The sequence below is a fragment of the Gorilla gorilla genome, chromosome 17, assembly GCF_029281585.2.
Source record: "Gorilla gorilla gorilla isolate KB3781 chromosome 17, NHGRI_mGorGor1-v2.1_pri, whole genome shotgun sequence".
In the NCBI taxonomy this organism is placed as follows: domain Eukaryota; kingdom Metazoa; phylum Chordata; class Mammalia; order Primates; family Hominidae; genus Gorilla; species Gorilla gorilla.
In genome coordinates, this window is record NC_073241.2 from 86,925,403 (window position 1) to 86,948,449 (window position 23,047).

At 43.1% G+C, this 23,047-nt stretch overlaps 1 protein-coding gene across 3 annotated transcripts; it reads right to left on the reverse strand.

The window, feature by feature from the left end:
* Positions 1-333: 333 nt before the first annotated feature.
* NARS1 (asparaginyl-tRNA synthetase 1) lies at positions 334-22,807 on the reverse strand. Of its 3 annotated transcripts, none has more exons than XM_004059465.4 (14): positions 21,647-22,807; positions 20,506-20,588; positions 15,779-15,937; positions 15,603-15,692; positions 13,564-13,642; positions 11,597-11,667; positions 9,329-9,415; positions 7,415-7,636; positions 7,105-7,304; positions 6,586-6,721; positions 5,511-5,624; positions 2,487-2,618; positions 2,030-2,161; positions 334-1,461 (listed from the first exon to the last, which is right to left on the reverse strand). In XM_004059465.4, the coding sequence occupies exons 1-14, from the start codon at positions 21,654-21,656 to the stop codon at positions 1,330-1,332; spliced, it is 1,647 nt and encodes a 548-aa protein (XP_004059513.1). In that variant the 5' UTR covers positions 21,657-22,807; the 3' UTR covers positions 334-1,329. The 3 variants fall into 3 exon arrangements, with proteins under 3 accessions (XP_004059513.1, XP_018869425.1, XP_063555318.1); XM_019013880.3 differs by having other exon boundaries at positions 20,506-20,585; positions 21,647-21,885; XM_063699248.1 differs by lacking the exon at positions 20,506-20,588 and having other exon boundaries at positions 21,647-21,780.
* Positions 22,808-23,047: the final 240 nt, after the last annotated feature.

Consider the following 23,047-nt stretch of genomic DNA (forward strand, 5'->3'; position numbering starts at 1 on the left):
TCGGTCTCCCAAAGTGGAGGGATTACAGGTGTGAGCCACTGCACCCAGCCTAAATGCCTCATTTTGACCTGTCATTTCACTTAATTGCAAAACAGGATAAAATCTAATGTGTCCAACAGTAACACAAAAAAGATTATAAAAAAGATTTAACCATGACCCACATATCTAATGTTAAAAAATCATTCCTTCTCATTACCATATAACATTAGCAATATCTACTAAATTTAGTAGTACTTAATTTCACATATATACATCATAAAAAAGATAAAATTGCAAAAGCATGAACGAATGTGACAAAGAGATGTTTAGCTTTAAGAAAATTAAGCCAGCAAAGAGTTTTTACGGGTGTTCATTTATTGACTGCTGGGAATATGGCCTATTGAGAATACACGACATGCATTTGGTGGAGAAATCAACTAAATCTGAAATGAAGCCATTCAGTAAGCCTGCTGTGAGTTAATAAGGTAGCACAGATTAGATCTAAGGACATGGTGGGGGCAACTCAAACAGCCACTCACAATTGTTATTAAGATTCCAGCTACAATTTCTTTTGGAACTTATTTATTCTTAATTACTTAGGAATTACCAGCAAACAGGGAACATCAATCTGCCTCTTTACCTTAAACTAATGCTAAGAGGGACATTGTGAATCACTAAAAAACTCTCCCCAAAATTATGTTCTTACTTCAAATCCTTTAAGGCAATTCTATTTTTACAAATTCTTCAATTTCTATGCCTCAGGATTATTAGCAGCTAAGCAGAGTTAGAAAAGATTAATAACTGATACAAAAGGCTATTCATTTGATTCTAGTGTCTACTGCTGAATTATACTGTTCTAATATGAGCAGATTTTTATAAGATATTGCCAATTTCTTCCCCCAAGATTTTTGTTTTAATTCATTGATGCAATAAAATAAATCAAAGAATTCCAGGTACACTTAAAAGGACAGAAAGATAAGTTACTGGAGTATCTTACACCATAATCTAAAATTGTTGAATTATACATACATATAACTTGAATAAAATGAATAACTTGGATAAAGTGAGTAAAATGCTGAAATGTATCCCTAACTACAGTTTCATGCCAGGTATTTTCCCCGAACTTTGTTCCCCGAACTTAAGAAAAAAATGGATATTTTTTCTTAAGATGACAACCTTCATATCACTCGATGTTCAGGTGATTTGAGATAGTTTTTATGGTAGTAGAAAGAAAAACAGAAAGAGAAAACCCCAATGAAACAAAAAAAGGAAGATTCTGGCTCTTTGTTTTCTTTTTTAAAGAGCCTGTTCCTTTCATAATCTTTTCCTCCACGCTTCTGGAGAAAATGGTTATGGCGTGCAGCGCTGGACAAATCGAGGGTATAAGCACACGTCCCGGATGTGATACCTATTCAGAATCCACGTTAAGAATCGTTCCAAGCCCAAGCCATAGCCCCCATGGGGACATGTACCGTATTTTCTCTGTTTAAAAAAAAAAAAAAAAAGAGGAATAAATACGTAGTTAAAACTTTCATCTAAGAGAGTTAAAATTTTCCACCGTGAAAGGAGTTAGCTCACTGTGGTTAAGAATTCAACTATAGCCAGATTCAGTGGCTCGTGCCTGTAATCCCAGCACTTAATCTCTATGCCTTCGTGAACCATGTGTAAAGAAATAATTTGGTATGAAAAAATCACCCAGGGAATAAGTACCACCCTGGAAAGAAGAGATTTTTAAAAACTTTTAAAATAAGTCAATGTCTCTTTATAAGAGGAAAATGAAGAAGGGTACTAGATACTGGTAGGATCAATTTTTTAAAACTCAGTTGCAATCAACAAGCCAGCTGTTAAACAGGTTTTCAAATGAAATTAACATATAACTTGGCCAAGACAAAGCTGGCAATATTCACACACCACATTATAACCTGCAAACTGAATATAGCTCATTCAAATACCAAAGTACTACCCTGAATTCTCCCCTTCTAAAAATTTCAATATATACAGAACGATTACAGTGGAAAAAAATGTTGAGTGCTTAAAAAATTGGTTTTACCTGATCCGTATACCAGTAATAGGGAGTGGGGTCAATCCCTTCCCTTTTATAACCTGCCAGTATTTCTTCACTGTTGAAGATACGCATTGAGCCTCCCACAATCTCACCAACATTGGGCATCAACACGTCGACCTTTAAATATAAGTGAAAGAAGATACACAATTACTATCAAGCGATCAGACACAGCACTGCCCTAGAGTTTAAAAGAAAATTACAATTAAGCTCCAAGGGCTAAAGGAGCCACTATGATCATGTAATATTCAAATATTTACATTTCTCTAATTTAACAAAGCATGTCAACTTCAATCAGGGGAGAGTGAAAAAACCCAACGTCTTTAAATATTGTCATTCTAGATAGAGAATGAAATATTTGGCATGAGCTGTACCTGATTCCAGATGACAGTCCCCACCCCCTTAAAAAGCAAAATTATTAATACTCTTTGAAACAGAAACTGACAGATTCAGTAAGACGGGAATCCTCAGGACATCGCTGCATGTAGAAGGACTTGATCTCCACAGGAAATCGACACAGCAAGATTGGTTCATTAATGGCGTCTGTCATCAGTCTCTCAGGAGCTTCTGGGATATCCTGAGGTCAAACAAGACTTCATTAACATTTACAACTTGGATCGCAACAAGACAGAAGCAGCTCCTTCACCCTGTACCAGTCCTTCCTCCTATCAATTCAACAGAGTAGAGGATACACACCTACCCTTAACCCATACACATCTGTGTAAAGAATAATTTCTTTCAAAAAGAAATAAACATATTCTTAAAACTCAGTTATTTAATGAAGCATAAAAGATCTGTCTCCCTTTACAGCATATCTCAAGCACCATGCTGTTTGATGAAGGAAAATAAAAAAACAAAAACAAAAACAAAACCCAGCCCCAAGCTGTGACTAGACACAGCTCAGTATTTTTCTCAGTGGCCCGTTTTGTCTAGCTCTGAAGCAAATGAGGTCCACTTAGTCCCGTAAGGCATACGGTAATCATGAATGCTCCAGAACATCATTGATCTACACACAGAGTATATTACTAATGAAACTCTCCTGTTATCTGCCCTTCTTTCCTGTTGTAATCAATCAGTTATGCCTTTGATGACAGACACAATCATAAGACAAATAACCAATGTCAAACTGGTAAGTGTAAGCACACCTGGAATAGTTACCCAAACAATGTTAGATGATGACTTAAGCGCATCAGTTTCTCTCTCAAAACGTCCTTCTATACCACACATAAATTAAAGTTAACACATAAGTTAAAACTGACAACTCTCGTCCCAGTAAAAATGGATTGAGAGAACTGGAGAAGACTCATAGATTTGTTTAATGAAGAAGTGAAATGGAGGTAGCAATCACCTAGCACACCTGTTTTCAAGCTCCAGGCTCTGGAGCCCTTGCGTCCTCGGAGACGCCGAGAGGTAACAGGAGATGAGTGGGAGAGCTCTGGTCTCTCAGCTTGCATCTGCTTTACACAGCGGGGTTCTGCATAAGATTTAGTTAGGGGAAAACAGGTCTTATTTCATACCCCCCAAAGCCTGAGGGTCATGTATCCACTCTAGTGTCCTCATGTGTGTGGAACAGTAGCAATGTATAGTAAATGCTGACAGGCTCCCCCTGCCATTGTCCTGGCTAGGCATTTAGCTCCGGTAGTCCCCACAATCTTGTAAAACAGATGTTACTTCCAAGGTAGAGATAAGGAACCTGAGAGGGGGTCAATGGTCTTCAGTTACACAGCACAAAAGAAAAGAGGCGGGAGCTAAGCCCACCTGGGGGGGGGACTTCTGACTCCACAGCTTGTGTTCTTTCCACTCAACTACACTATTTTACTAAGTATTAGGTACACTAAAAGTATGCAAGTTCTCAATACAAAATTTTGTCATTATACATCATAAACTGAATTCATAGGCTGGGCACAGTGTGGCTCATGCCTATAATCTCAACACTCGGGAGGCCGAGGTGAGAGGACTGCTCGAGGCCAGGAGTTCGAGACCAGCCCAGTCAACACAGCAATACCTCCATCTCTTTTAAAAAAAAAAACCAAAAAACAAAACTGAATTCACAAAAACAAGAGTGCTTTACATAGACCTAGTATATTGTTTCACCTATTAATTCCTTCTAAAACCCAAAACTAGTTAGCAGCTGCTACACACATTTCAACTGTAAAACAATTAGATGTGCAAATATTATGTAAGTAATGGTTAAATGCACAGGAAAGAGGGCCTAGCATAGTCTTGGAAACTTGAGCCAGATGCAGTGGCTCACGCCTGTAATCCCAATACTTTGGAAGGCTGGGGTGGGAGGATTGCTTGAGCCAAGGAGTTTGAGACCAGCCTGGGCAACATAGGAAGACGCCATCTCTACAAATAATAAAAAATTAGCTGGGCATGGTGGCTCACACCTGTAATCCCAGCACTTTTGGAGGCTGATGTAGGAGGAACACTTGAACTCTGGAGTTCAAGGTTGTAGCCAGCTATGATCGCACCAATGCATTCCAGCCTGGACAACAGATGGAGATGCTGTCCCAAATAAAGAAAATTTGCAACCCGAGTGCATGCTGGGAGAGTGGTTCTCAGGCAAAACCGAAATGCTAAGTTTATCTGGGGCACTAGGCTACCTTCTCCAAGACCTTCTCTCTTGGTTTTGCATTTTTAACCAATGGCTATCTTCTTTCTCACCTTCCACATTAAGAAGTTTTAAATCACTGTTTTGGGGGAGGGGATGAACCTCTTTTTAAAAGCACAAGATACATTCTCCAGAAAAAAAAAATATATATATAGATCTATATACCAACATTTTGCATGTGATTTCAAAGGCTTCACAACCTTCTAAAGCACTCCTACCAGCCTAGAGAATGATAAAGAGAGCTTATAAGCTGTGGCCAAGGAAGAACAATGAAGGAAGAGGGAAGAGGCAAAGCATGAGACATGAAGGCAGCTTAGAAACTCACACTTGGCCAGAAGCGGTGGCTCACGCCTATAATCCCAGCACTTTGGGAGGCTGAGGCGGGCAGATCATGAGGTCAAGAGATCAAGACCATCCTGGCCAATATGGTGAAACCCTGTCTCTACTAAAAATAAAAAAATTAGCTGGGCATGGTGGTGTGTGCCTGTAGTCCCAGCTACTTGGGAGGCTGAGGCAGGAGAATCGCTTGAATCCAGGAGGCGGAGGTTGCAGTGAGCCAAGATCGGAGATCATGCCACTGCACTCCGTAGGCGACAGAGCGAGACTCCGTCTCAAAAAAAAAAAAAAAGAAAAAAAAGAAACTCACTCACACTTACTGGGTGGTACAGAACAGGCACTGTCCTAAGGCTGACTCTGTTAACTCAGCAAATCTGCAGGCAACCCAAGAAGCAGGTTCTGCTGTTACCATTCATTTGAGGACAGGCAGATGCCACCCATGTTACTAGTTCATTAACCAGAAGAAGAGAATTGGAGCCCAATCCCACCTTGGAAACAATGAGAGAAAGGAATACATACTTCTCCAAATTCATAGAAAGTTCCATCTTCTTTCTTTACATCATGTTCTTTTAGCCAAACGATAGCATCTGAATAGTTCATCCGTTTGAAAGGCCGTTTGGGGGGCTGAAAGTTCTACAGAAGAAAGGAAAAATATAATGTGTATATATACATAAATATAAACATTAGCACTAAAATTTCCATTAAAAAACTATTATAAAGTATTACCTCAGTGAGGTGTGGTGGCTCATGCCTGTAATCCCAGCATTTTGGGAGGCTGAGGTGGGCAGATCACTTGAGGTCAGGAGTTTGGGACCAGCCTGGCCAACACAGTAAAACCCCATCTCTACTAAAAATACAACAATTAGCTGGGGGTGGTGGTGGGCTCCTGTAATCCCAGCTACTCAGGAGGCTGAGGCAGAATCGCTTGAAGCTGGGAGGCAGAGGTTGCAGTGAGCAGAGATCGCGCCACTGTACTTCAGCCTGGGCGACAGAGTGAGACTCTGTCTCAAAAAAAAAAAAAAAAAAAAAAAAAAAAATATATATATATATATATATATATATAAATATATATAAAAAACTTCAGACTAGAAAACTATGTAGACATTCCTAAAATGGAAAACATGAGCCTCTTATATAACTGAAAACATTATAAAATTATTGACAGTGACTGACATCAAATTCTAGTCTTCAAAATAATTAGTCACTTATTTCTGGGTGTATCTGGGTGTTGCCAGAGAAGATTAACATTTAAGTCAGTGGTCTGGGAGAGGTAGACCCACCCTCAATATGGGTGGGCACCACCCAATCAGCTACCAGCCTGGCTAGAAAAAGCAGGAGGAAGAAGGTGGAAGAGCAGACTTGCTAGGTCTTCCAGCCTTCATCTTCCTCCGGTGCTGGATGCCTCCTGTCATTGAACATCAGACTCCAAGTTCCTCAGCTTTTGGACTCTTGGACTTACACCAGTTCTTTGACAGGGGCTCCTGGGCCTTTGGCCACAGACTAAGCCATCAAATCTACAAAAACTGAGGGTGAAGACTTCATTGTCTTCCAAAAAAGGACTGTGACTTTTTCTTTCCATAAACACTGCACCTACCGGGTTGAGCTCATGCACTATGCTCCCTGCAGGTGACTTCAATATTCGATCTACCACATCACAAACCAAGTCCTCCAACCGGTTCAGGAGGTCGTCAAAGGTCAGGAAAGGACACTCAGCTTCCACGTGAGTGTACCTGAAGAACGAGACAATAGTTCAGCACTGCTTTTCTCCTGCACTGGTTTTTTATCCAGCAAGGCTTTTAACATTGGGAAGCTGTCCATAAAATGCCAACAATGCTACCAATTCCCAACTTTGCAAATTAGCTGTGGACTCCCCTCTTCTCCACTGAGTAGCAATTTCTTGTTTGCTCCTTTATATATAAAAGATCAAGTCAAAGTGAAAAAAGAGAACTTAGCTACGATCTAAGGTGGCAAAACTTTGTTATATGTTCTTCCATTAACCACTTAATATTATCAGTTGGTTTTTTTTTAAACATAGACATAATTTACCTACACTAAGATTTCTTCTCTAAAGATATTACCTAGAAAGAAATAAAACAAAAAGACAACTTCATACTCAGCCAGGTGCCTTCGTGTTCTGGACTGCTCTGCCCGGTATGACTGAGCAATACAAAAAACATCTCCCAGGGCTGGGAGGCAGGTCTCCAAGTACAACTGAGAGGACTGAGTCAAAAATGCCTCTTCCCCAAAATAGTCAAGCTTGAAGAGTGTGGCACCACCTTCTACTTGTGTTTGCACTAATGTTGGAGGAGTAACCTGTTCAAATGCAAAGAAGGAATAAATCAATGCTATCGTGAGCACCACTATTCAAGTTTCAAAACGGCAAAAAACGTATTCTTTGCAAAAGCTGACGAATGCATACTTACTTCATAGTACCCCCTATCAAAGAAGTGATCTCTAAAGCACCTGGTGACCATGGATCGTGCTTTTAGGATTTTGGACATGTTTTCTCCTCGGATCATCATGTGTCTGTTGTTGAGCTGGACGTCAACGTCAGACTCCTCATTGATCAGGTTGTCAGCTCCTCCAGCAGGGGCCAACCCAATTAGTTCCCAGAAGTCACAACTCAGCTCATGGCCACCTGGAGCCTGCATTTTTTAAAAGTGGGGTCCAGAGAAAGAGGGAAAAGGAAATAAAAAATTAACAGTATTGAGGATTTTAATTTATGTCAAAGTTTTGGTAAGCTGAGATTTTTAAGAACCTCCTAATTCTCAGCCTTAGTTTAGTTTTATATTGATATTTTTACCAATGTTCTTTCTGGATAAATACACACTCACATACACACAAATATCTTTTTTTTTTTTTTTTTTTTACGGAGTCTCACTCTGTCGCCCAGGCTGGAGTGCAGTGACGCAATCTTGGCTCACAGCAACCTCCGCCTCCTGGGTTCAAGCGATTCTCCTGCCTCAGCCTCCCGAGCAGCTGGGATTACAGGCGCCCACCACCACGTCTGGCTAATTTTTGTATATTTAGTAGAGATGGGGTTTCACCATGTTGGCAAAGCTGGTCTCGATCTCCTGACCTCGTGATCCGCCCGCCTCAGCCTCCCAAAGTGCTGGGATTACAGGCATGAGACACCATGCGCAGCCTGTGCATTTCTATTTTTAAAAGATATTTGTGTCTGGGCGTGGCGGCTCACTGAGGCGGGTGGGTAACGAGGTCAGGAGATCAAGACCATCCTGGCCAACAAGGTGAAACCCCATGTCTACTAAAAATACAAAATATTAGCCAGGCATGGTGGCGCACGCCTATAGTACCAGCTACTCAGGAGAATCGCTTGAACCTGGGAGGCAGAGGTTGTGGTGAGTGGAGATCGCACCACTGCACTCCAGCCTGCACAACAAGAGCGAAACTCCGTCTCAAAAAAAAAAAAAAAAAAAAACAATAAAAACAGGCTCAAATTCTAATAAGAAATTCTCTGAACACATTTAGGTGGGTTGTTAAGTTTTTATTTCCATCTGGCTGAAAAGTAATTCATATATCTACAGCACAGTGGCTATATTATAGCCCATGAGGATGATTCAGGAATTCCGTAAGGCTGGAAATCATTGTATTCTTTTTATCACCTGAGTTGTACAATGTACATATTTCACTGGAAAAGGCATACTGAATTTGACATGAACTTCATATTTATTGTATTTATATGCTGTGATGGTTAATATTAAGAGTCAACCTGATTAGAATGAAGGATACAAAGTATTTTCTGGGTGTATCTGGGTGTTGCCAGAGAAGATTAACATTTAAGTCAGTGGTCTGGGAGAGGTAGACCCACCCTCAATGTGGGTGGGCACCACCCAATCAGCTACCAGCCTGGCTAGAAAAAGCAGGAGGAAGAAGGTGGAAGAGCAGACTTGCTAGGTCTTCCAGCCTTCATCTTCCTCCGGTGCTGGATGCTTCCTGTCATTGAACATCAGACTCCAAGTTCCTCAGCTTTTGGACTCTTGGACTTACACCAGTTCTTTGACAGGGGCTCCTGGGCCTTTGGCCACAGACTGAAGGCTGCCCTGTCGGCTTCCCTACTTCTGAGGCTTTTGAACTTGGACTCAGCCACTACTGGCTTCCTTGCTCCACAGCTTGCAGATGGCCTATCGTGGGACTTCATCTTGTGACCTTGTGAGCCAATTCTCCTTAAAAACTCCCTTTCATATATACATCTATCCTACTAGCTCTGTCCCTCTGAAGAACCCTGATACATACGCCAAATGTACAAACAAAGACACTGGAAAACAAACCAATAAATAAACTATTCATTCACCCAGTGCGAAACTCAATCCACTCACCTGCTTGCCCTTTGGGGTAAGATTTAGCATTCCATACACTGCAACACTGCTCTCCGTGGACAAGAGAACTCCATTGTAGCACTGACACTATAAAAAGGTCAAAGCTCAAATTTAGTTATTCACATTGATTTAAAAATTCTACCATATAGAAAGTTAAAGGGATTGTTTACAAACAAGTTATCTGATCAAATACTAGTAAAATAAAGAGTGAGATGGCCACTGATTCTTAATATTAAAATACAGATTTTTTGTGGAAGACAGAGGTTTATCTATATATAGACATATACATGTAAATATATACATATACATGTAAATACACATTTTACATACATGGATAAATGACACTGACCCACATCACTTAAAAATATCTGGACAGTTTATTTATTTTTAAAAATGTAGACTATTAAAGTAACATACAGGTTAGGCACAGTGGTTCATGCCTGTAATCCCATGAAGGAGGCTAAGGTGAGAGGCTCACTGGAGCCCAGGAGTTCAAGACCAGCCTGGACAACAAAGGGAGAGATAAATAAAATAAAAATTGGCTGGGTGTGGTGGTTCTTGCCTATAGTCCTAACTACTCGGGAGGCTGAGGTGGGAGAATTGCTTGGGCCTGGGAAGTCGAGGCTGCAATGAGCTATGATGATGCCACTGTACTCTTTCTGAGAAACCCTGTGTCTCAAAACAACAAACAAACAAAACCATACAGAGCCCATCTACACTATAATCACTTCTTAATAAAGTCATTAGGAAAAAACTGATGGGGAACTTTAAGAGGAAGAAGTCAGGCTGCCAACACCGGAACCCACTAGTCATAAAAAAGACAACCGGCCGGGCACGGTGGCTCACACCTGTAATCCCAGCACTTTGGGAGGCCGAGGCGGGTGGATCACCTGAGGTCAGGAGTTCAAGACCAGCCTGGCCAACATGGCAAAAACCTGTCTCTACTAAAAATACAAAAGTTAGCTGGGTATGGTGGCACGCACCTGTAGTCCCAGCTACTCGGGAGGCTGAGGCAAGAGAATCACTTGAATCTGGGAGGCAGAGGTTGCACTAAGCTGAGATCACGCCACTGCACTCCAGCATGGGTGACAGAGCGAGACTCTGTCTCAAATAAAAAAAAGAAAAAGACAACCACACCTTACATGCCTCTTGACGTGATGCAACTAAAAGAACACAGCTTTGCCCATGAAGTAGTTGTGCCAAAAAACTGAACCTAATCAGACCTAACCTCCAATTTATAAAAAATGCAGACACTAGAAGAACATGTTAAAGGACACAACAAGGATGCAAACAACCAAATCCATAATGTGAGAAGTTCCACAGGACAATCCACCAGGGTTTTCCCAAGAAATACATAGTAATGGGTGGGGAGCGGGGGCGGGCTGCAAAAGAAAAGAGAATGCAAAGAGAGCAGCAGAGTTATAAAGAAAATTTCAAAGTCATATCACTAAATGCAGCATGTTAATCTTGTTAGAATCCTCGTTCAAATCAATCAACTATAAAAAGGCAGTACGAACTGATAACAAGAATCTGGATATTAGATGATATTTAGTAGTTGTATTAATTTGGTGGAGGGTGTGATAATAGTAGGTGACTATATTATCTTTTTTTTTTTTGAGACAAGGTTTCACTCTGTTGCCCAGGCTGGAAGGTGGTGGCATCATCTTGGCTCACTGCAACCTCTGCCTCCCTGGCTCAAGAGATCCTCCCACCTCAGCCTCCTGAGTAGCTGAGACTACAGATATGCACCACCACACCTGGCTAATTTTTGTATTTTTTGTAGAGATAGGATTTCACCATGTTGCCAGGCTGGTCTCAAACTCCTGGGCTCAAGCAGTCTGCCCACTTCAGCCTCCCAAAGTGTTGAGATTACAGGCATGAGCCACCATGCCCAGCCACATTATTTTTCTTAGAGATGCATAAGCATGTGTAATTAAATAAAATGATATGATGTCTGAGGGGCAGTATCATACCAGGATTAGCCATATATAGGTAGTTACAGAAGCTGGGTGATGGGCATTTGAGGATTTTTTATATGGTTCTATTTTGTAATGTGCTGGAAATTTTCCACAAAAGTTTTCTCCCCCTAGCCTTATTAAGGTATAATAAACAAATAAAAATTGCATGTTTATGGTATACAATGTGATGTTTTGATTCATTGACATTCACTGTTGACATAATAAAAGTTTTAAATAAATGTATACAAAGCAATAAAGAAATCTACTGAAAACATCTAATTTTCAGGCGTAAATAAGAGAAAATATTTACCAACTCATCCGCCAAGACACACTGAAGATAACCTGTACCATCTCGCAGCACCAGAAACATTAAATTCTTTCCTAAAAAATGAGAAATAATTTAGGCAGACTGTTCTCAAGGCATTAAATTTTATACATATATATAATTTTAAAGATAGGGTCTCACTTCATCACCCAGGCTAGAGTGCAGTGGCACAATCACAGCTCGCTGCAGCCTCTACCTCCTGGGCTCAAGCAAACCTCTCACCTTACCCTCCCAGATAGCTGGGACTACAGGCACATGCCACCACACCTGGCTAATTATTTTGTAGTGACAGGGGTCTCACTGAGTTGCCCAGACTGGTCTCAAGCTCCTGGGCTCAAGCAATCCTCCTACCTCAGCCTCCCAAAGTGCTGAGATTACAGGTGTGAGCCATTGCACCCAGCCATGACTTAATCTTATCTAAAGGAAACTCCAAGGTTAGACATTGAAGTTCAGACCTCCCACATGGCTCCCTGCCCCTGAAGTACCCACTGGTAATACCACTATTCAGTATTTGTAAAATATTTTATTTTCAATGTATTGGACTTTCAAATCCTACATGATCCCCAAGATCCACACGACCAGGGGAAAGCAGGACAGAAGGCAACATGAGTTAAGGGATTATGCCTTATCTACCCTTGAGTCCCCTGCAATGCCTGGGGTAGTACTGTGCACTCAGTGGGTGATACATAAATGTTCTTGAACAAAATCACTTTTTCTTATTTATGTCCTAAAGGTCCAATTACTGAAATCTACTTAAAACATTTCATTTGTATTTTTGTCCCCTCCACCGCCGCTTTTTTTTTCAAATGAAGTTTCACTTTTGTCACCCAGGCTAGAGTGCAATGGCATGATCTCGGCTCACTGCAACCTCTGCCTCCCAGGTTCAAGTGCTTCTCCTGCCTCAGCCTCTAGAGTAGCTGGGATTACAGGTGCCCACAACCACACCCAGCTAATTTTTGTATTTTTAGTAGAGACAAGGTTTCACCATGTTGGCCAGGCTGGTCTTGAACTCCTGACCTCAGGCGATCCACCCGCCTTGGCCTCCCAAAGTACTGGGATTATAGACGTGAGCCACCGCACCTGGCCTGTCCCACTTTTCAGTGAAAGATTTGCTAATCCCTTATAATATATAGTAAAAGTGACATGTTTATATATTATAAAATATATAATAAAAGGGGAAAGAGAAAACAAAATGTCAGAACCAAGGAAGAATGCAAATATACTGTTTATAAGAGTCAAAACTATGGCCAAGTTTCAGACTCAGATGTAAACTTCCTATGGTAACATCCCTTGATTTTCACTAAATAATTAAAACCCAACTTGACAAATATTTACTGGACACATCTTCATCGCTATAATTGCTAACCATTAAAATAGCATTTAAAAATTTTTATACTTTCAATAGTCATTTTAAACAAGAACAAATTTAAGATACAAATCACTCTATCCTTTAAAGCCAAGTGAGGTGCTATGTGCCTGTAATTCCAGCTGCTCAAGAGGCTGAGGCAGGAGGATGGCTGGGGGGAGTTCAAGTCTAGCCAGCATACCAAAAAAAAAAAAAAAGACGGCTGGGCGCAGCGGCTCATACCTGTAATCCCAGCACTTTGGGAGGCCAAGACAGTGGATCACCTAAGGCCAGGAGTTCCAGACCAGACGGGCCAACATGGTGAAACACTGTCTCTACTAAAATTACAAAAATCAGCCAGGTGTGGTGGCAGGTACCTGTAATAACAGCTACTCAGGAGGCTGAGGCAGGAGAATTGCTTGAACCTGAGAGGCGGAGGTTGCAGTGAGCCGAGATAGCACCACTGCACTCCAGCCTGGGCAACAAAGTGAGACTCTAAGAAAAAAAGAGGGGGAGAAAAAAACCCCTGCAAATCTTTGTATGTTTTTCTTCATCTAAGAGCAGGGATATTTAAAAATTAAAAAGAAGGAAAAGCTTTGCCATTTACCTTGCCTGCGCAGCCTGTGGACCCAGCCAAACACCTTTACTCTTTGGCCTCTATATCCTTCTAATGCACTAATCTTCACCTGTCAAATTGAAATAAACAACATTTGTTCAATAATGTCATTTATACACACCAACTTTTTCACTAATATTAGGCAGATGGTAATAAAGTGTTAAAAATCACAAATGGTGCAAAACTAGAGACAGCCCCTCTGCTGCAGCTCAGAACCAAACACATTTCACTGTATTGGCATGGTTTAAAACAAAACAAAACAAACAATCCAAGTCTTCTTTCTTAGTGTAAAACTGATAATGAGAAACACCCAGAAGAATTTCAGATATTGCTAGATAAAATTAATTAATAAATGAATTCCTTTGTCATAAGTGGAGCACTTGCCTCCCACAACAGCAACAATCCCAGTCCCACATGGAGCCTTTTCCGTGACCCCACAGTTCTTCAATACCTTCCAGAACATGGTACTAAAAAGGCTAGCTTTTGTTTGGGGGATGAAGGAGAGAGGAGATGAGTAGAGGAAGGGGCTGTTGAATGTGGCCAAAAAACCCCAGCTCCATCACTAAGGAAATAATACAAAAATTCATCAGCAATAAGAACTACTGGAAATCTGGCTGGGCGTGGTGGCTCAAGCCTGTAATCCCAGCACTTTGGGAGGCTAAGGTGGGCAGATCACCTGAGGTCAGGAGTTTGAGACCAGTCTGGCCAACACGGTGAAACCCCATCTCTACTAAAAATACAAAAATTAGCCAGGCGTGGTGGCAGGCACCTGTAATCCCAGCTACTTGGGAGTCTGAGGCAGGAGGATCACTTGAACCCGGGAGGCGGAGGTTGCAATGAGCTGAGATCTCCCCACTGCACTCCAGCCTGGGTGACAAGAGTGAAACTCTGTCTCATAAATAAATAAGTAATAAAATAAAATAAGAACTACTGGAAATCAAACCATTTTCATTCATAGTCCAGCAATCTATTTGGGTTCCAGAAAGAACAGAAGAAGAGTGAATCTAATTTCACAATTCACAAACTTTTACTCTATTTAAATAAAACATGAAAATCATAGATTTCAACCTGTTCATTTTATAAGCAAACTGACACTAGAGAGGGTTAAATCACTTTACCAACATCATGAAGCGTAGCCAGGCCTGGGTCCCCCATCTGCTGGCATTCAGTTGGGACAGAATTCATTCAACATGCATTTACTCAACTGTGTAACAAAATGAACCCCTAAAGAACTAGCCTCATAACTCTAAAACATTATTTCTCTATGTCCCTTCTGAAAGGAAAGTAGGCCAGGCATGGTGGCTCATGCCTGTATTCCCAGCACTTTGGGAGGCTGAGGTGGGAGGATCCCTTGAGCCCAGGAGTTTGAAACCAGCCCGGGCAATATGGGAGACTGTTTCTACAAAAATTAAAAATAAATAAAAGTTAGCCAGGTGTGGTGGTGCATGCCTGTGGTCCCCCCTACTTGGGAGGATCACTTGAGCCCAGGAGGCAGAGGTTGCAGTGAGCAGAAACTGCACCACTGCACTCCAGCCTGAGCAACAGAGCAAGACCCTGTCTCAAAATAAATAAATTAAAATTTAAAATTAAGAAATAAAAAATAAAAGGAAAGTAGGCCGGGCGCAGTGGCTCACGCCTGTAATCCCAGCACTTTGGGAGGCCGAGGCGGGCGGATCACGAGATCAGGAGATCGAGACCATCCTGGCTAACACGGTGAAACCCCGTCTCTACCAAAAATACAAAACATTAGCCGGGCGTGGTGGCAGGCGCCTGTAGTCCCAGCTACTCGGGAGGCTGAGGCAGGAGAATGGCGTGAACCCAGGAGGCGGAGCTTGCAGTGAGCTGAGATTGAACCATTGCACTCCAGCCTGGGCAACAGAGCAAGACTCCGTCTCAAAAATAAATAAATAAATAAAAGGAAAGTAAAAACAAAATGTAAAGGAACAAACCATGTGACATGCCCCTCATACACAGAAATAATGATCTGATGTAGCCAAGTCCACAGTATTTGAAAAGATAAACAAACTTACACATTTTGGCTCTGGGAGACTCGGATCGTTTTTAATGGTAATCTTCTTTGCTTCTTCCAGGTTCTTTTCTCTTCGTAAACTATCTTCTGCCTAATTTTAATGATGAAGCAGTTTGTTAACATGGTTTCCAGAGTTCTAACTTTAACAACGTTCACGATGGCAAGGTCAGGACTCACCTCTTTCTTTTCCCGGGATTCACTCTTCATTTGTTCCCTATGCCACATCTTTTTAATGTTCTTCAACTGTGATTTAGAAATAACATTCCACCTCTCATTTTCTTTTTGTGAATCTACGTAAATGGTAGGAAATGGTTCTTTCCCTACTGTCATCAAAGCCTTGGGTAGGGAGGAGAAAAAAGACAGTTCTTGAACATTGTACAATACTTAAAATCAAAATAACATCTCAAGTATAAGGCAACTGGAACAATCTAAGCATAAAGACCCCAACAGCCAAAAGCTGATATTGGCGCAGTGACTGGTTGAACATTTAAGAAGCACACTGGTTGGCTGGGCGTGGTGGCTCACGCCTGTAATCCCAGCACTTTGGAAGGCCGAGGTGGGTGAGGTCAGGAGATCGAGACCATCCTGGCTAACACGGTGAAACCCCGTCTCTACTAAAAATACAAAAAAATTAGCCAGGTGTGGTGGCAGACGCCTGTAGTCCCAGCTACTCAGGAGGCTGAGGCAGGAGAATGGCGTGAACCTGGGAGGCGGAGCTTGCAGTGAGCCAAGATCGTGCCACTGCACTCCAGCCTGGGCAACAGAGCGAGACTCTGTCTCAAGAGAAAAAAAAAAAAAAGAAGCACACTGGTTAAAGCTGAAGCTCTGAGGTCCTCTCACAAACAATTACAGCAAGTTCGGGTATACACTATACAGTTCCCCAGGAAAAGCAGACTATAAGCAACAGATCTTAAGTGGCTGTAGCAACCAGCACAGGTACAAGGACAACAGAAGAGACACCTGACAGCAAAACTCAACTGCAAGTGACATCTAAAAGGTTAGTTCTCTGTGAGAAATCAGAGAAGTGTCAGACATTTTTGAAACTTTCAACAAAACAATGGTTAAGAATACAAAAAGCGGCCGGGTGCGGTGGCTCATGCCTGTAATCCCAGCATTCTGGGGGGCCGAGGAGGGAGGATCACCAGGTCAGGAGATCGAGACCATCCTGGCTAACACAGTGAAACCCTGTCTCTACTAAAAATACAAAAAATTAGCCGGGTGTGGTGGCAGGCGCCTGTACAGCTTGCAGTGAGCTGAGATGGCACCACTGCACTCCAGCCTGGGCAACAGAGCGAGACTCCGTCTCAAAAAAAAAAAAAAAAGAGCACAAAAAGCTAAACTCATTTAATCTGAAAAACTCCCCCATGTAGAATACCTCTTTTCCCCAATGGGACATATCAAGCATTGCTGTGTTATATATCATTTGATAAAATTTATTGTTTGTGGTTTTTAAAAAATAGTTCAAAGTACATAAAAGATGAATATTTTAAAGCCTCAAATAATCTTTCAAAATCTCTTCCAAGTTATTAAATCAAACAAGAAATGCAGTGAATTATTCTCTGTCGCAAGATCTGCAGCCTGCAAAAATGGACTTTTTCTCAGTTCTACGACTGCTGCAGAGAAGGAGGGAATCTGAGGCCGGGCGTGGTGGCTCACACCTGTAATCCCAGCACTTTGTGAGGTCGAGGTGGGCAGATCACGAGGTCAGGAGATCGAGACCATCCTGGCTAACATGGTGAAACCCCGTCTCTACTAAAAATACAAAAAATTAGCCGGGCGTGGTGGCGGGCACCTGTAGTCCCAGCTATTCAGGAGGCTGAGGCAGGAGAATGGCGTGAACCTGGGAGGCGGAGCTTGCAGTGAGCCAAGATCGCGTCACTGCACTCCAGCCTGGGTGACAAGAGCAAGACTCCGTCTCAAAAAAAAAAGAGAGAAGGAAGGAATCTGGATCTTTTGAAAACATTCAAGGGCTGGGCGTGGTGGCTCACGCCTATAATCCTAGCACTTTGGGAGGCCGAGGTGGGCGGATCATGAGGTCAGGAGTTCGAGACCAGCCTGGCCAATATGATGAAACCCTGTCTCTACTAAAAATACAAAAATTGGCCAGGCGTGGTGGCACACGCCTGTGGTCCCAGCTACTCGGGAGGCTGAGGCAGAAGAATCTCTTGAATCCGGGAGGCAGAGGTTGCAGTGAGCTGAGATTGCACCACTGCACTCCAGCCTCGGTGACAGTGTGAGACTCCTTTTCAAAAAAAAAAAAGAAAAAAAAGAAAACATTCAATAGTTCATCCTTTTAACAACTAGACATTGTAAGAATACATGTAGGGGCCAGGCGCAGTGGCACATGCCTGTAATCCCAGCACTTTAGGAGGCTGAGGTGAGTGGATCACCTGAGCTCAAGCGTTTGAGACCAGCCTGGCCAACACAGTGAAACACCATCTCTACTAGAAATAAAAAAAAAAAAAAGAAATTAGCCAGGCATGGTGGCGAGTGCCTATAATCCCAGCTACTCAGGAGGCTGAGGCAGGGAGAATTGCTTGAACCCGGAAGGCAGAGGTTGCAGTGAGCCGAGATCATGCCACTGCACTCCAGCCTGGGCAACAAGAACAAAACTCTGTCTCAAAAAAAAAAAAAAAAAAAAAAGACAGCCATTGATGAAAATGCAAAACCAAGAGAGAAGGTCCCATGAATACATTTAGGTCATTTGGAATTCACTTATTACCTGACAGTCTGTACTGATCCCTCCTTTTGTATCATTGAAATTGAAAGAGCCAAACTATCAGTTCCCAAATCAGAATGCTACACTTTTGTTAACAGTGACATTCTGTTGTTAACAGTGACATTCTGCAAACATTCATCTAAACGGTGTTGTCAGTTTTCAGGAGCTGCAAAACGAGGCACCCGATAATCCAGAAATGAAAGATTTCCCCTTAAGAGTGGTTAAAAAGTAAAACCCAGCCAGGAGTGGTGGCTCACACCTGTAGCCCCAGCACTTTGGGAGGCCAAGGTAGCAGGATTGCTTAAGCCCAGGAGTTTAAGACCAGCCTGGGCAACATAATGAGATCTCATATCTACAAATAAGAAACAAATTAACTGTGTGTGGTGACATGCCCCTGTGGTCCGAGCTACTTGGAAGGCTGAGGTGGGAGGATCCCTTAAGCCCAGGAGGTTGAAGCTGCAGTGAGCCATGAATGCGCTACTGCACTCCAGCCTGGGCAACAAAGTAAGATCCTGTCTCAGAAAAAAAAATAAATAAGTAAGTTAAATTAAAAACAAGTACCCATGTATGACACACCGAAGTATAACCATATGGTATGACCTAAAAGAGAGGAGAATGCTCCCAGATTAGGAGGACTTGATAGTAACTATAAATGTTGTAACAGTTAACAAAAAAAGGGGATGCACAGAAAAAGGAGTGTCAAGGCATTGCTTTTCCTAATACAGTTCAAAGAAGGAACTTTTTTGTTGTTGTTGTCCAGGCTGCAGAGCAGTGATGCAATCACGGCTCACTGCAGCCTCAACCTCCTGGGCTCAAGTAATCCCCCTATCTCAGTCTCCCGAGTAGCTGGGGCCACAGGTGCATACCATACCACCATGCCTGGCTAATTTTTTTTTTTTTTTTGGTAGTTGGCTGAGTGTGATGGCTCACTCCTATAATCCCAGCACTTTGGGAGGGTTAATATCCTGTCTCTATTTATTTTTTAAATTAAATTTATTAAAAAATTTTTAAGAAGTTAAATTTTTTGTAGAGATGAGGGTCTTATCATGTTGTCCAGGCTGTTCTCAAACTCCTGGGCTCAAGCAATCCTCCAGTCTCAGCCTCTCAAAGTGCTGGGATTACAGATGTGAGGCACCAAAGCCCAGACCCAAGGAAGGAACTTTTAACCATCTTCCTTATGTGGCAGTTATAGCCAATGGATTCTAGCATATGAGTTCAACAGCTAAGTCCATGGTCTATTTTAAGAAGGTTGTCTTAGGCCACACTTTACTCTGATATAATCAACTACCTAACACCCATGTTGTGAGTCCAAGCCCTTTTTTTGTTTTTTCTTCTGAGACAGGGTCTCAGGCTAGAGTGCCGTGGCGCAATGATGGCTCACTGCAACCTCCACCTTCCAGGCTAAAGAAACCCTCACCTCAGTCTCCGGAGTAGCTGGGACCACAGGCACGCACCACCATGCTGGGCTAATTTTTATGTTTTTTGTAGAGATAGGATTTCACCAAGTTGCCCAAGCTGGTCTCAAACTCCTGCGCTGAAGCAATCCACCTGCCCCGGCCTCCCAAAGTGTTGAGATTATAGGTGTGAGCCACCACACCTAGCCTGAGTCCAAGCTCTTGACAAACCCCTTTGAGAATGAGCGAAACTCATTCAAGGATTCTAGATCCTGAGAAATAACAGCACTGTTAATTCATTAACAGAATGTTAATAAATTGGCATTCTAGCTTTAAGCTCCAGACTCATGAGTCAGCTCTGACAAATGAATCCATTCTTGGTGGTCTTGGAGTCAAATCTCAGGATCACACTCTGGATTGTGGTAAATTCACCAAAAGCCCTCTCAGGAGCCCCCTGGTCATGAGCTCACTGTAACTGAGGAAAGGTAACTTTTATCTTTACAAGAATTGAAAACCCAGCAATCTGACTCAATGGAGAGAAAAATTCCAAGAAGCAATGCCATGTGGTAAGAAAGAAGATAACCTTTTTTCAAAATGTTAAAAAGTAAGTTTAGACTTTGATCATCTAACAATCTTAAAGTCACATATCTGTATGCATTCCTTACTTTCCCTTTTCTGAAAATTCTCTTTGGAACCTAGTGTTTGAAATTAAATTCTTGGCAAGTCACACGATAATTGACATAAGTCACTAATAAATGTAGTCTCATTTTCCTAATGAGAAGAGACTCTACCTTTAGACCTGTTTTAAATGGTTTCTCCTTGGTTCCATCTCCCGTGGCATCGCTTCCCTCTCGGTCAGAGACGTACAGCTCTGCTGTTTGACAAAATGAGGGTAAGTCACGGTCTGGCCATTAACTATTAGTCACCTTACTACTTTATTCATTCCTTACCTTTGTAAACAGAACAAGCATCGATTAATAAAAATTATTGAGGTCCATTAGTAATTAATATCCTAGTTATTTCCCCACTCCATTTCAATAACATCCATCTCATAAAAACATTAGTTAATAATCCAGGTTTTCAAAATGAACTCTGATCATTTTAATTTGTGATATTTATTCTATCTAATTGGGCACCCAAAAATAAAACATGGGCTTTGAAGTTGATCAGACATACGCTGGAATGTTGGATTTTGTACCTTAAAAGGCAGGGTGACTCTGGAGAATTTACTTAACCTTTCTGAGCTTATTTCTTTATCTATAAAATAGGAAAAACAATCCCCATCTTGAAAGGCTGTACTGAGGATGAAATAAAATAACACATACAAATCAGATATCCCAGTGCCAGTTTTTGTAGAGATGGCAAATAAACACCAGCTCCCTCTGGTCTTTAAAGGAAACAGAAGCTCTGAGGTTGGAAAATTTCAGAAGGCCTCACAACTAGTAGGTCTGAACAGTTAACATCCATCCAGGTATCTCTTTTTTTTTTTTTTTTTTCCTACTGCACTGTATGGTCTCCCCGGAAACCTCAATAAAAAAATGAGGCTGGGAGAAAAACAACTGGAATCCTAAAGCTCCTTCCTGACGATCACTTTGAAGAACTGCAGGAGTAGGGGCTACCCTGTGTCTGAACCCGTCCCAGCGCCTGAGTCTCAGCGCAATCGGGAGGTTTCGCAGCGGGGCAGGGGAAGGGCCCGGAGCCACCGCCATCGCAGCCCGGGGGAACGACGGACTCGGGGAAGCCCGGCCTGGCCCTTCAAGTCCCGGGCCCAGCAAAGGCCAGGACCCTCCCTCCCTCCCTCCCTGCAATCGGTCCCCAAACATTCGCGGGGCGCCCACTCTGGTAGGCACTAAGGAAAGCGCCGGAACCCGGCTGGAGCAGAGTTCCTGCCCCAGGCAGGGATCACCGCGCCACACACTGAGTCTCACCCACCTAGCACCATGCCTGCAGTGGCCCTGGTCACCTCCAAGGACACAGACTGCAACACCGACGCCGTCTTATGACTCCAACGTGCACCGGCGGTTTCCGCGATTCCGGCGTTGCATCAGAGAGCGTAGATCTGAGGGCTCCCGCGAGAATCGGCCGAGCGCCGCGGTTCCATTGGTTACGAGAGGTGGGCGAGCGGCGCCGGGGCCGCCATCTTTGGTGAGGGCAGAGGCAACTTCCGGATCCAGAGACGCCCCGCCCCACGCGTTTGTGCAGCTCGGAAGGCGCCGCATGTCCCAGAGCTCCGCGGCCCTGGAGACCCTGGCACACTGTCACTTTTGCACCCTTCCTTCCCCGCCTCCCCAACTTTCCTTTCTGAATCTTCCAATTCCGCCCCAGCTGGAGGCGTGCGGGTCCTCTTGCAAACCAGACCAAGGATGTCGCCCCGATCTCCAGATGCTGGAGGCTGGTTGAGTTCATGTCACCAGCAAACACCGCGCCAGCTGCGAGACGGGGTGCGCGGCGGTGGAGGGGACGCAGCGGGTTGCGTTAACTTCCTTTTTTTTTTTAGACGGAGTCTCGCTCTGTCACCCAGGCTGGAGTGCAGTGGGGCGATCTCGGCTCACCGCAACTTCCACCTCCCGGGTTCAAGCGATTCTTCTGCCTCAGCCTCCCGAGTAGCTGGGATTACAGGCCTGTGCCACCATGCCCAGCTAATTTTTGTATTTTTAGTAAAGACGGAGTTTCACCATGTTAGTCAGGCTGGTCTCGAACTCCTGACCTTGTGATCCGCCCACCTCGGCCTCCCAAAGTGCTGGGATTACAGGCGTGAGCCATCGCGCCCGGCCAGATGCGTTAACTTTCTAACCTCCGTGACCCAACGTCCCTCGGTGTTCAGGAGAGGAGCTATGGTATATGTTCATTTAAAATTGTAAGGATTACCGTTAGGAAGGCCATAATAATGTGGTGGAAAGAACGAGGACTTCGGAATACAAACCTGGGTTCTGCCTTTTACTAACCGTGTGTCTTCAGATAAATTACCTAAACTGAATGAGCTTCATTCGGCGAGTTTGGGGACCGATTGCAGGGAGGGAGGGAGGGTCCTGGCCCTTGCTGGGCCCGGGACTTGAAGGGCCAGGCCGGGCTTCCCGGAGTCCGTTGTTCCCCGGGCTGCGATGGCGGTGGCTCCGGGCCCTGCCCCTGCCACGCTGCGAAACATCCCGATTGCGCCGAGAGTCAGGCGCTGAGAGGGGTTTATCTGTGTCTTCAGATAAGTTACCTAATCTGAATGAGCTTCAGTTTTTCTATTTGTGAAAGATGATATAAATTCACTGCCCGGGCATGTAAGAGGTGCTAATAAAGGGTCTGTCATCATTTTCAACTTTTTTTTACTTTTTTGGTGGGCTT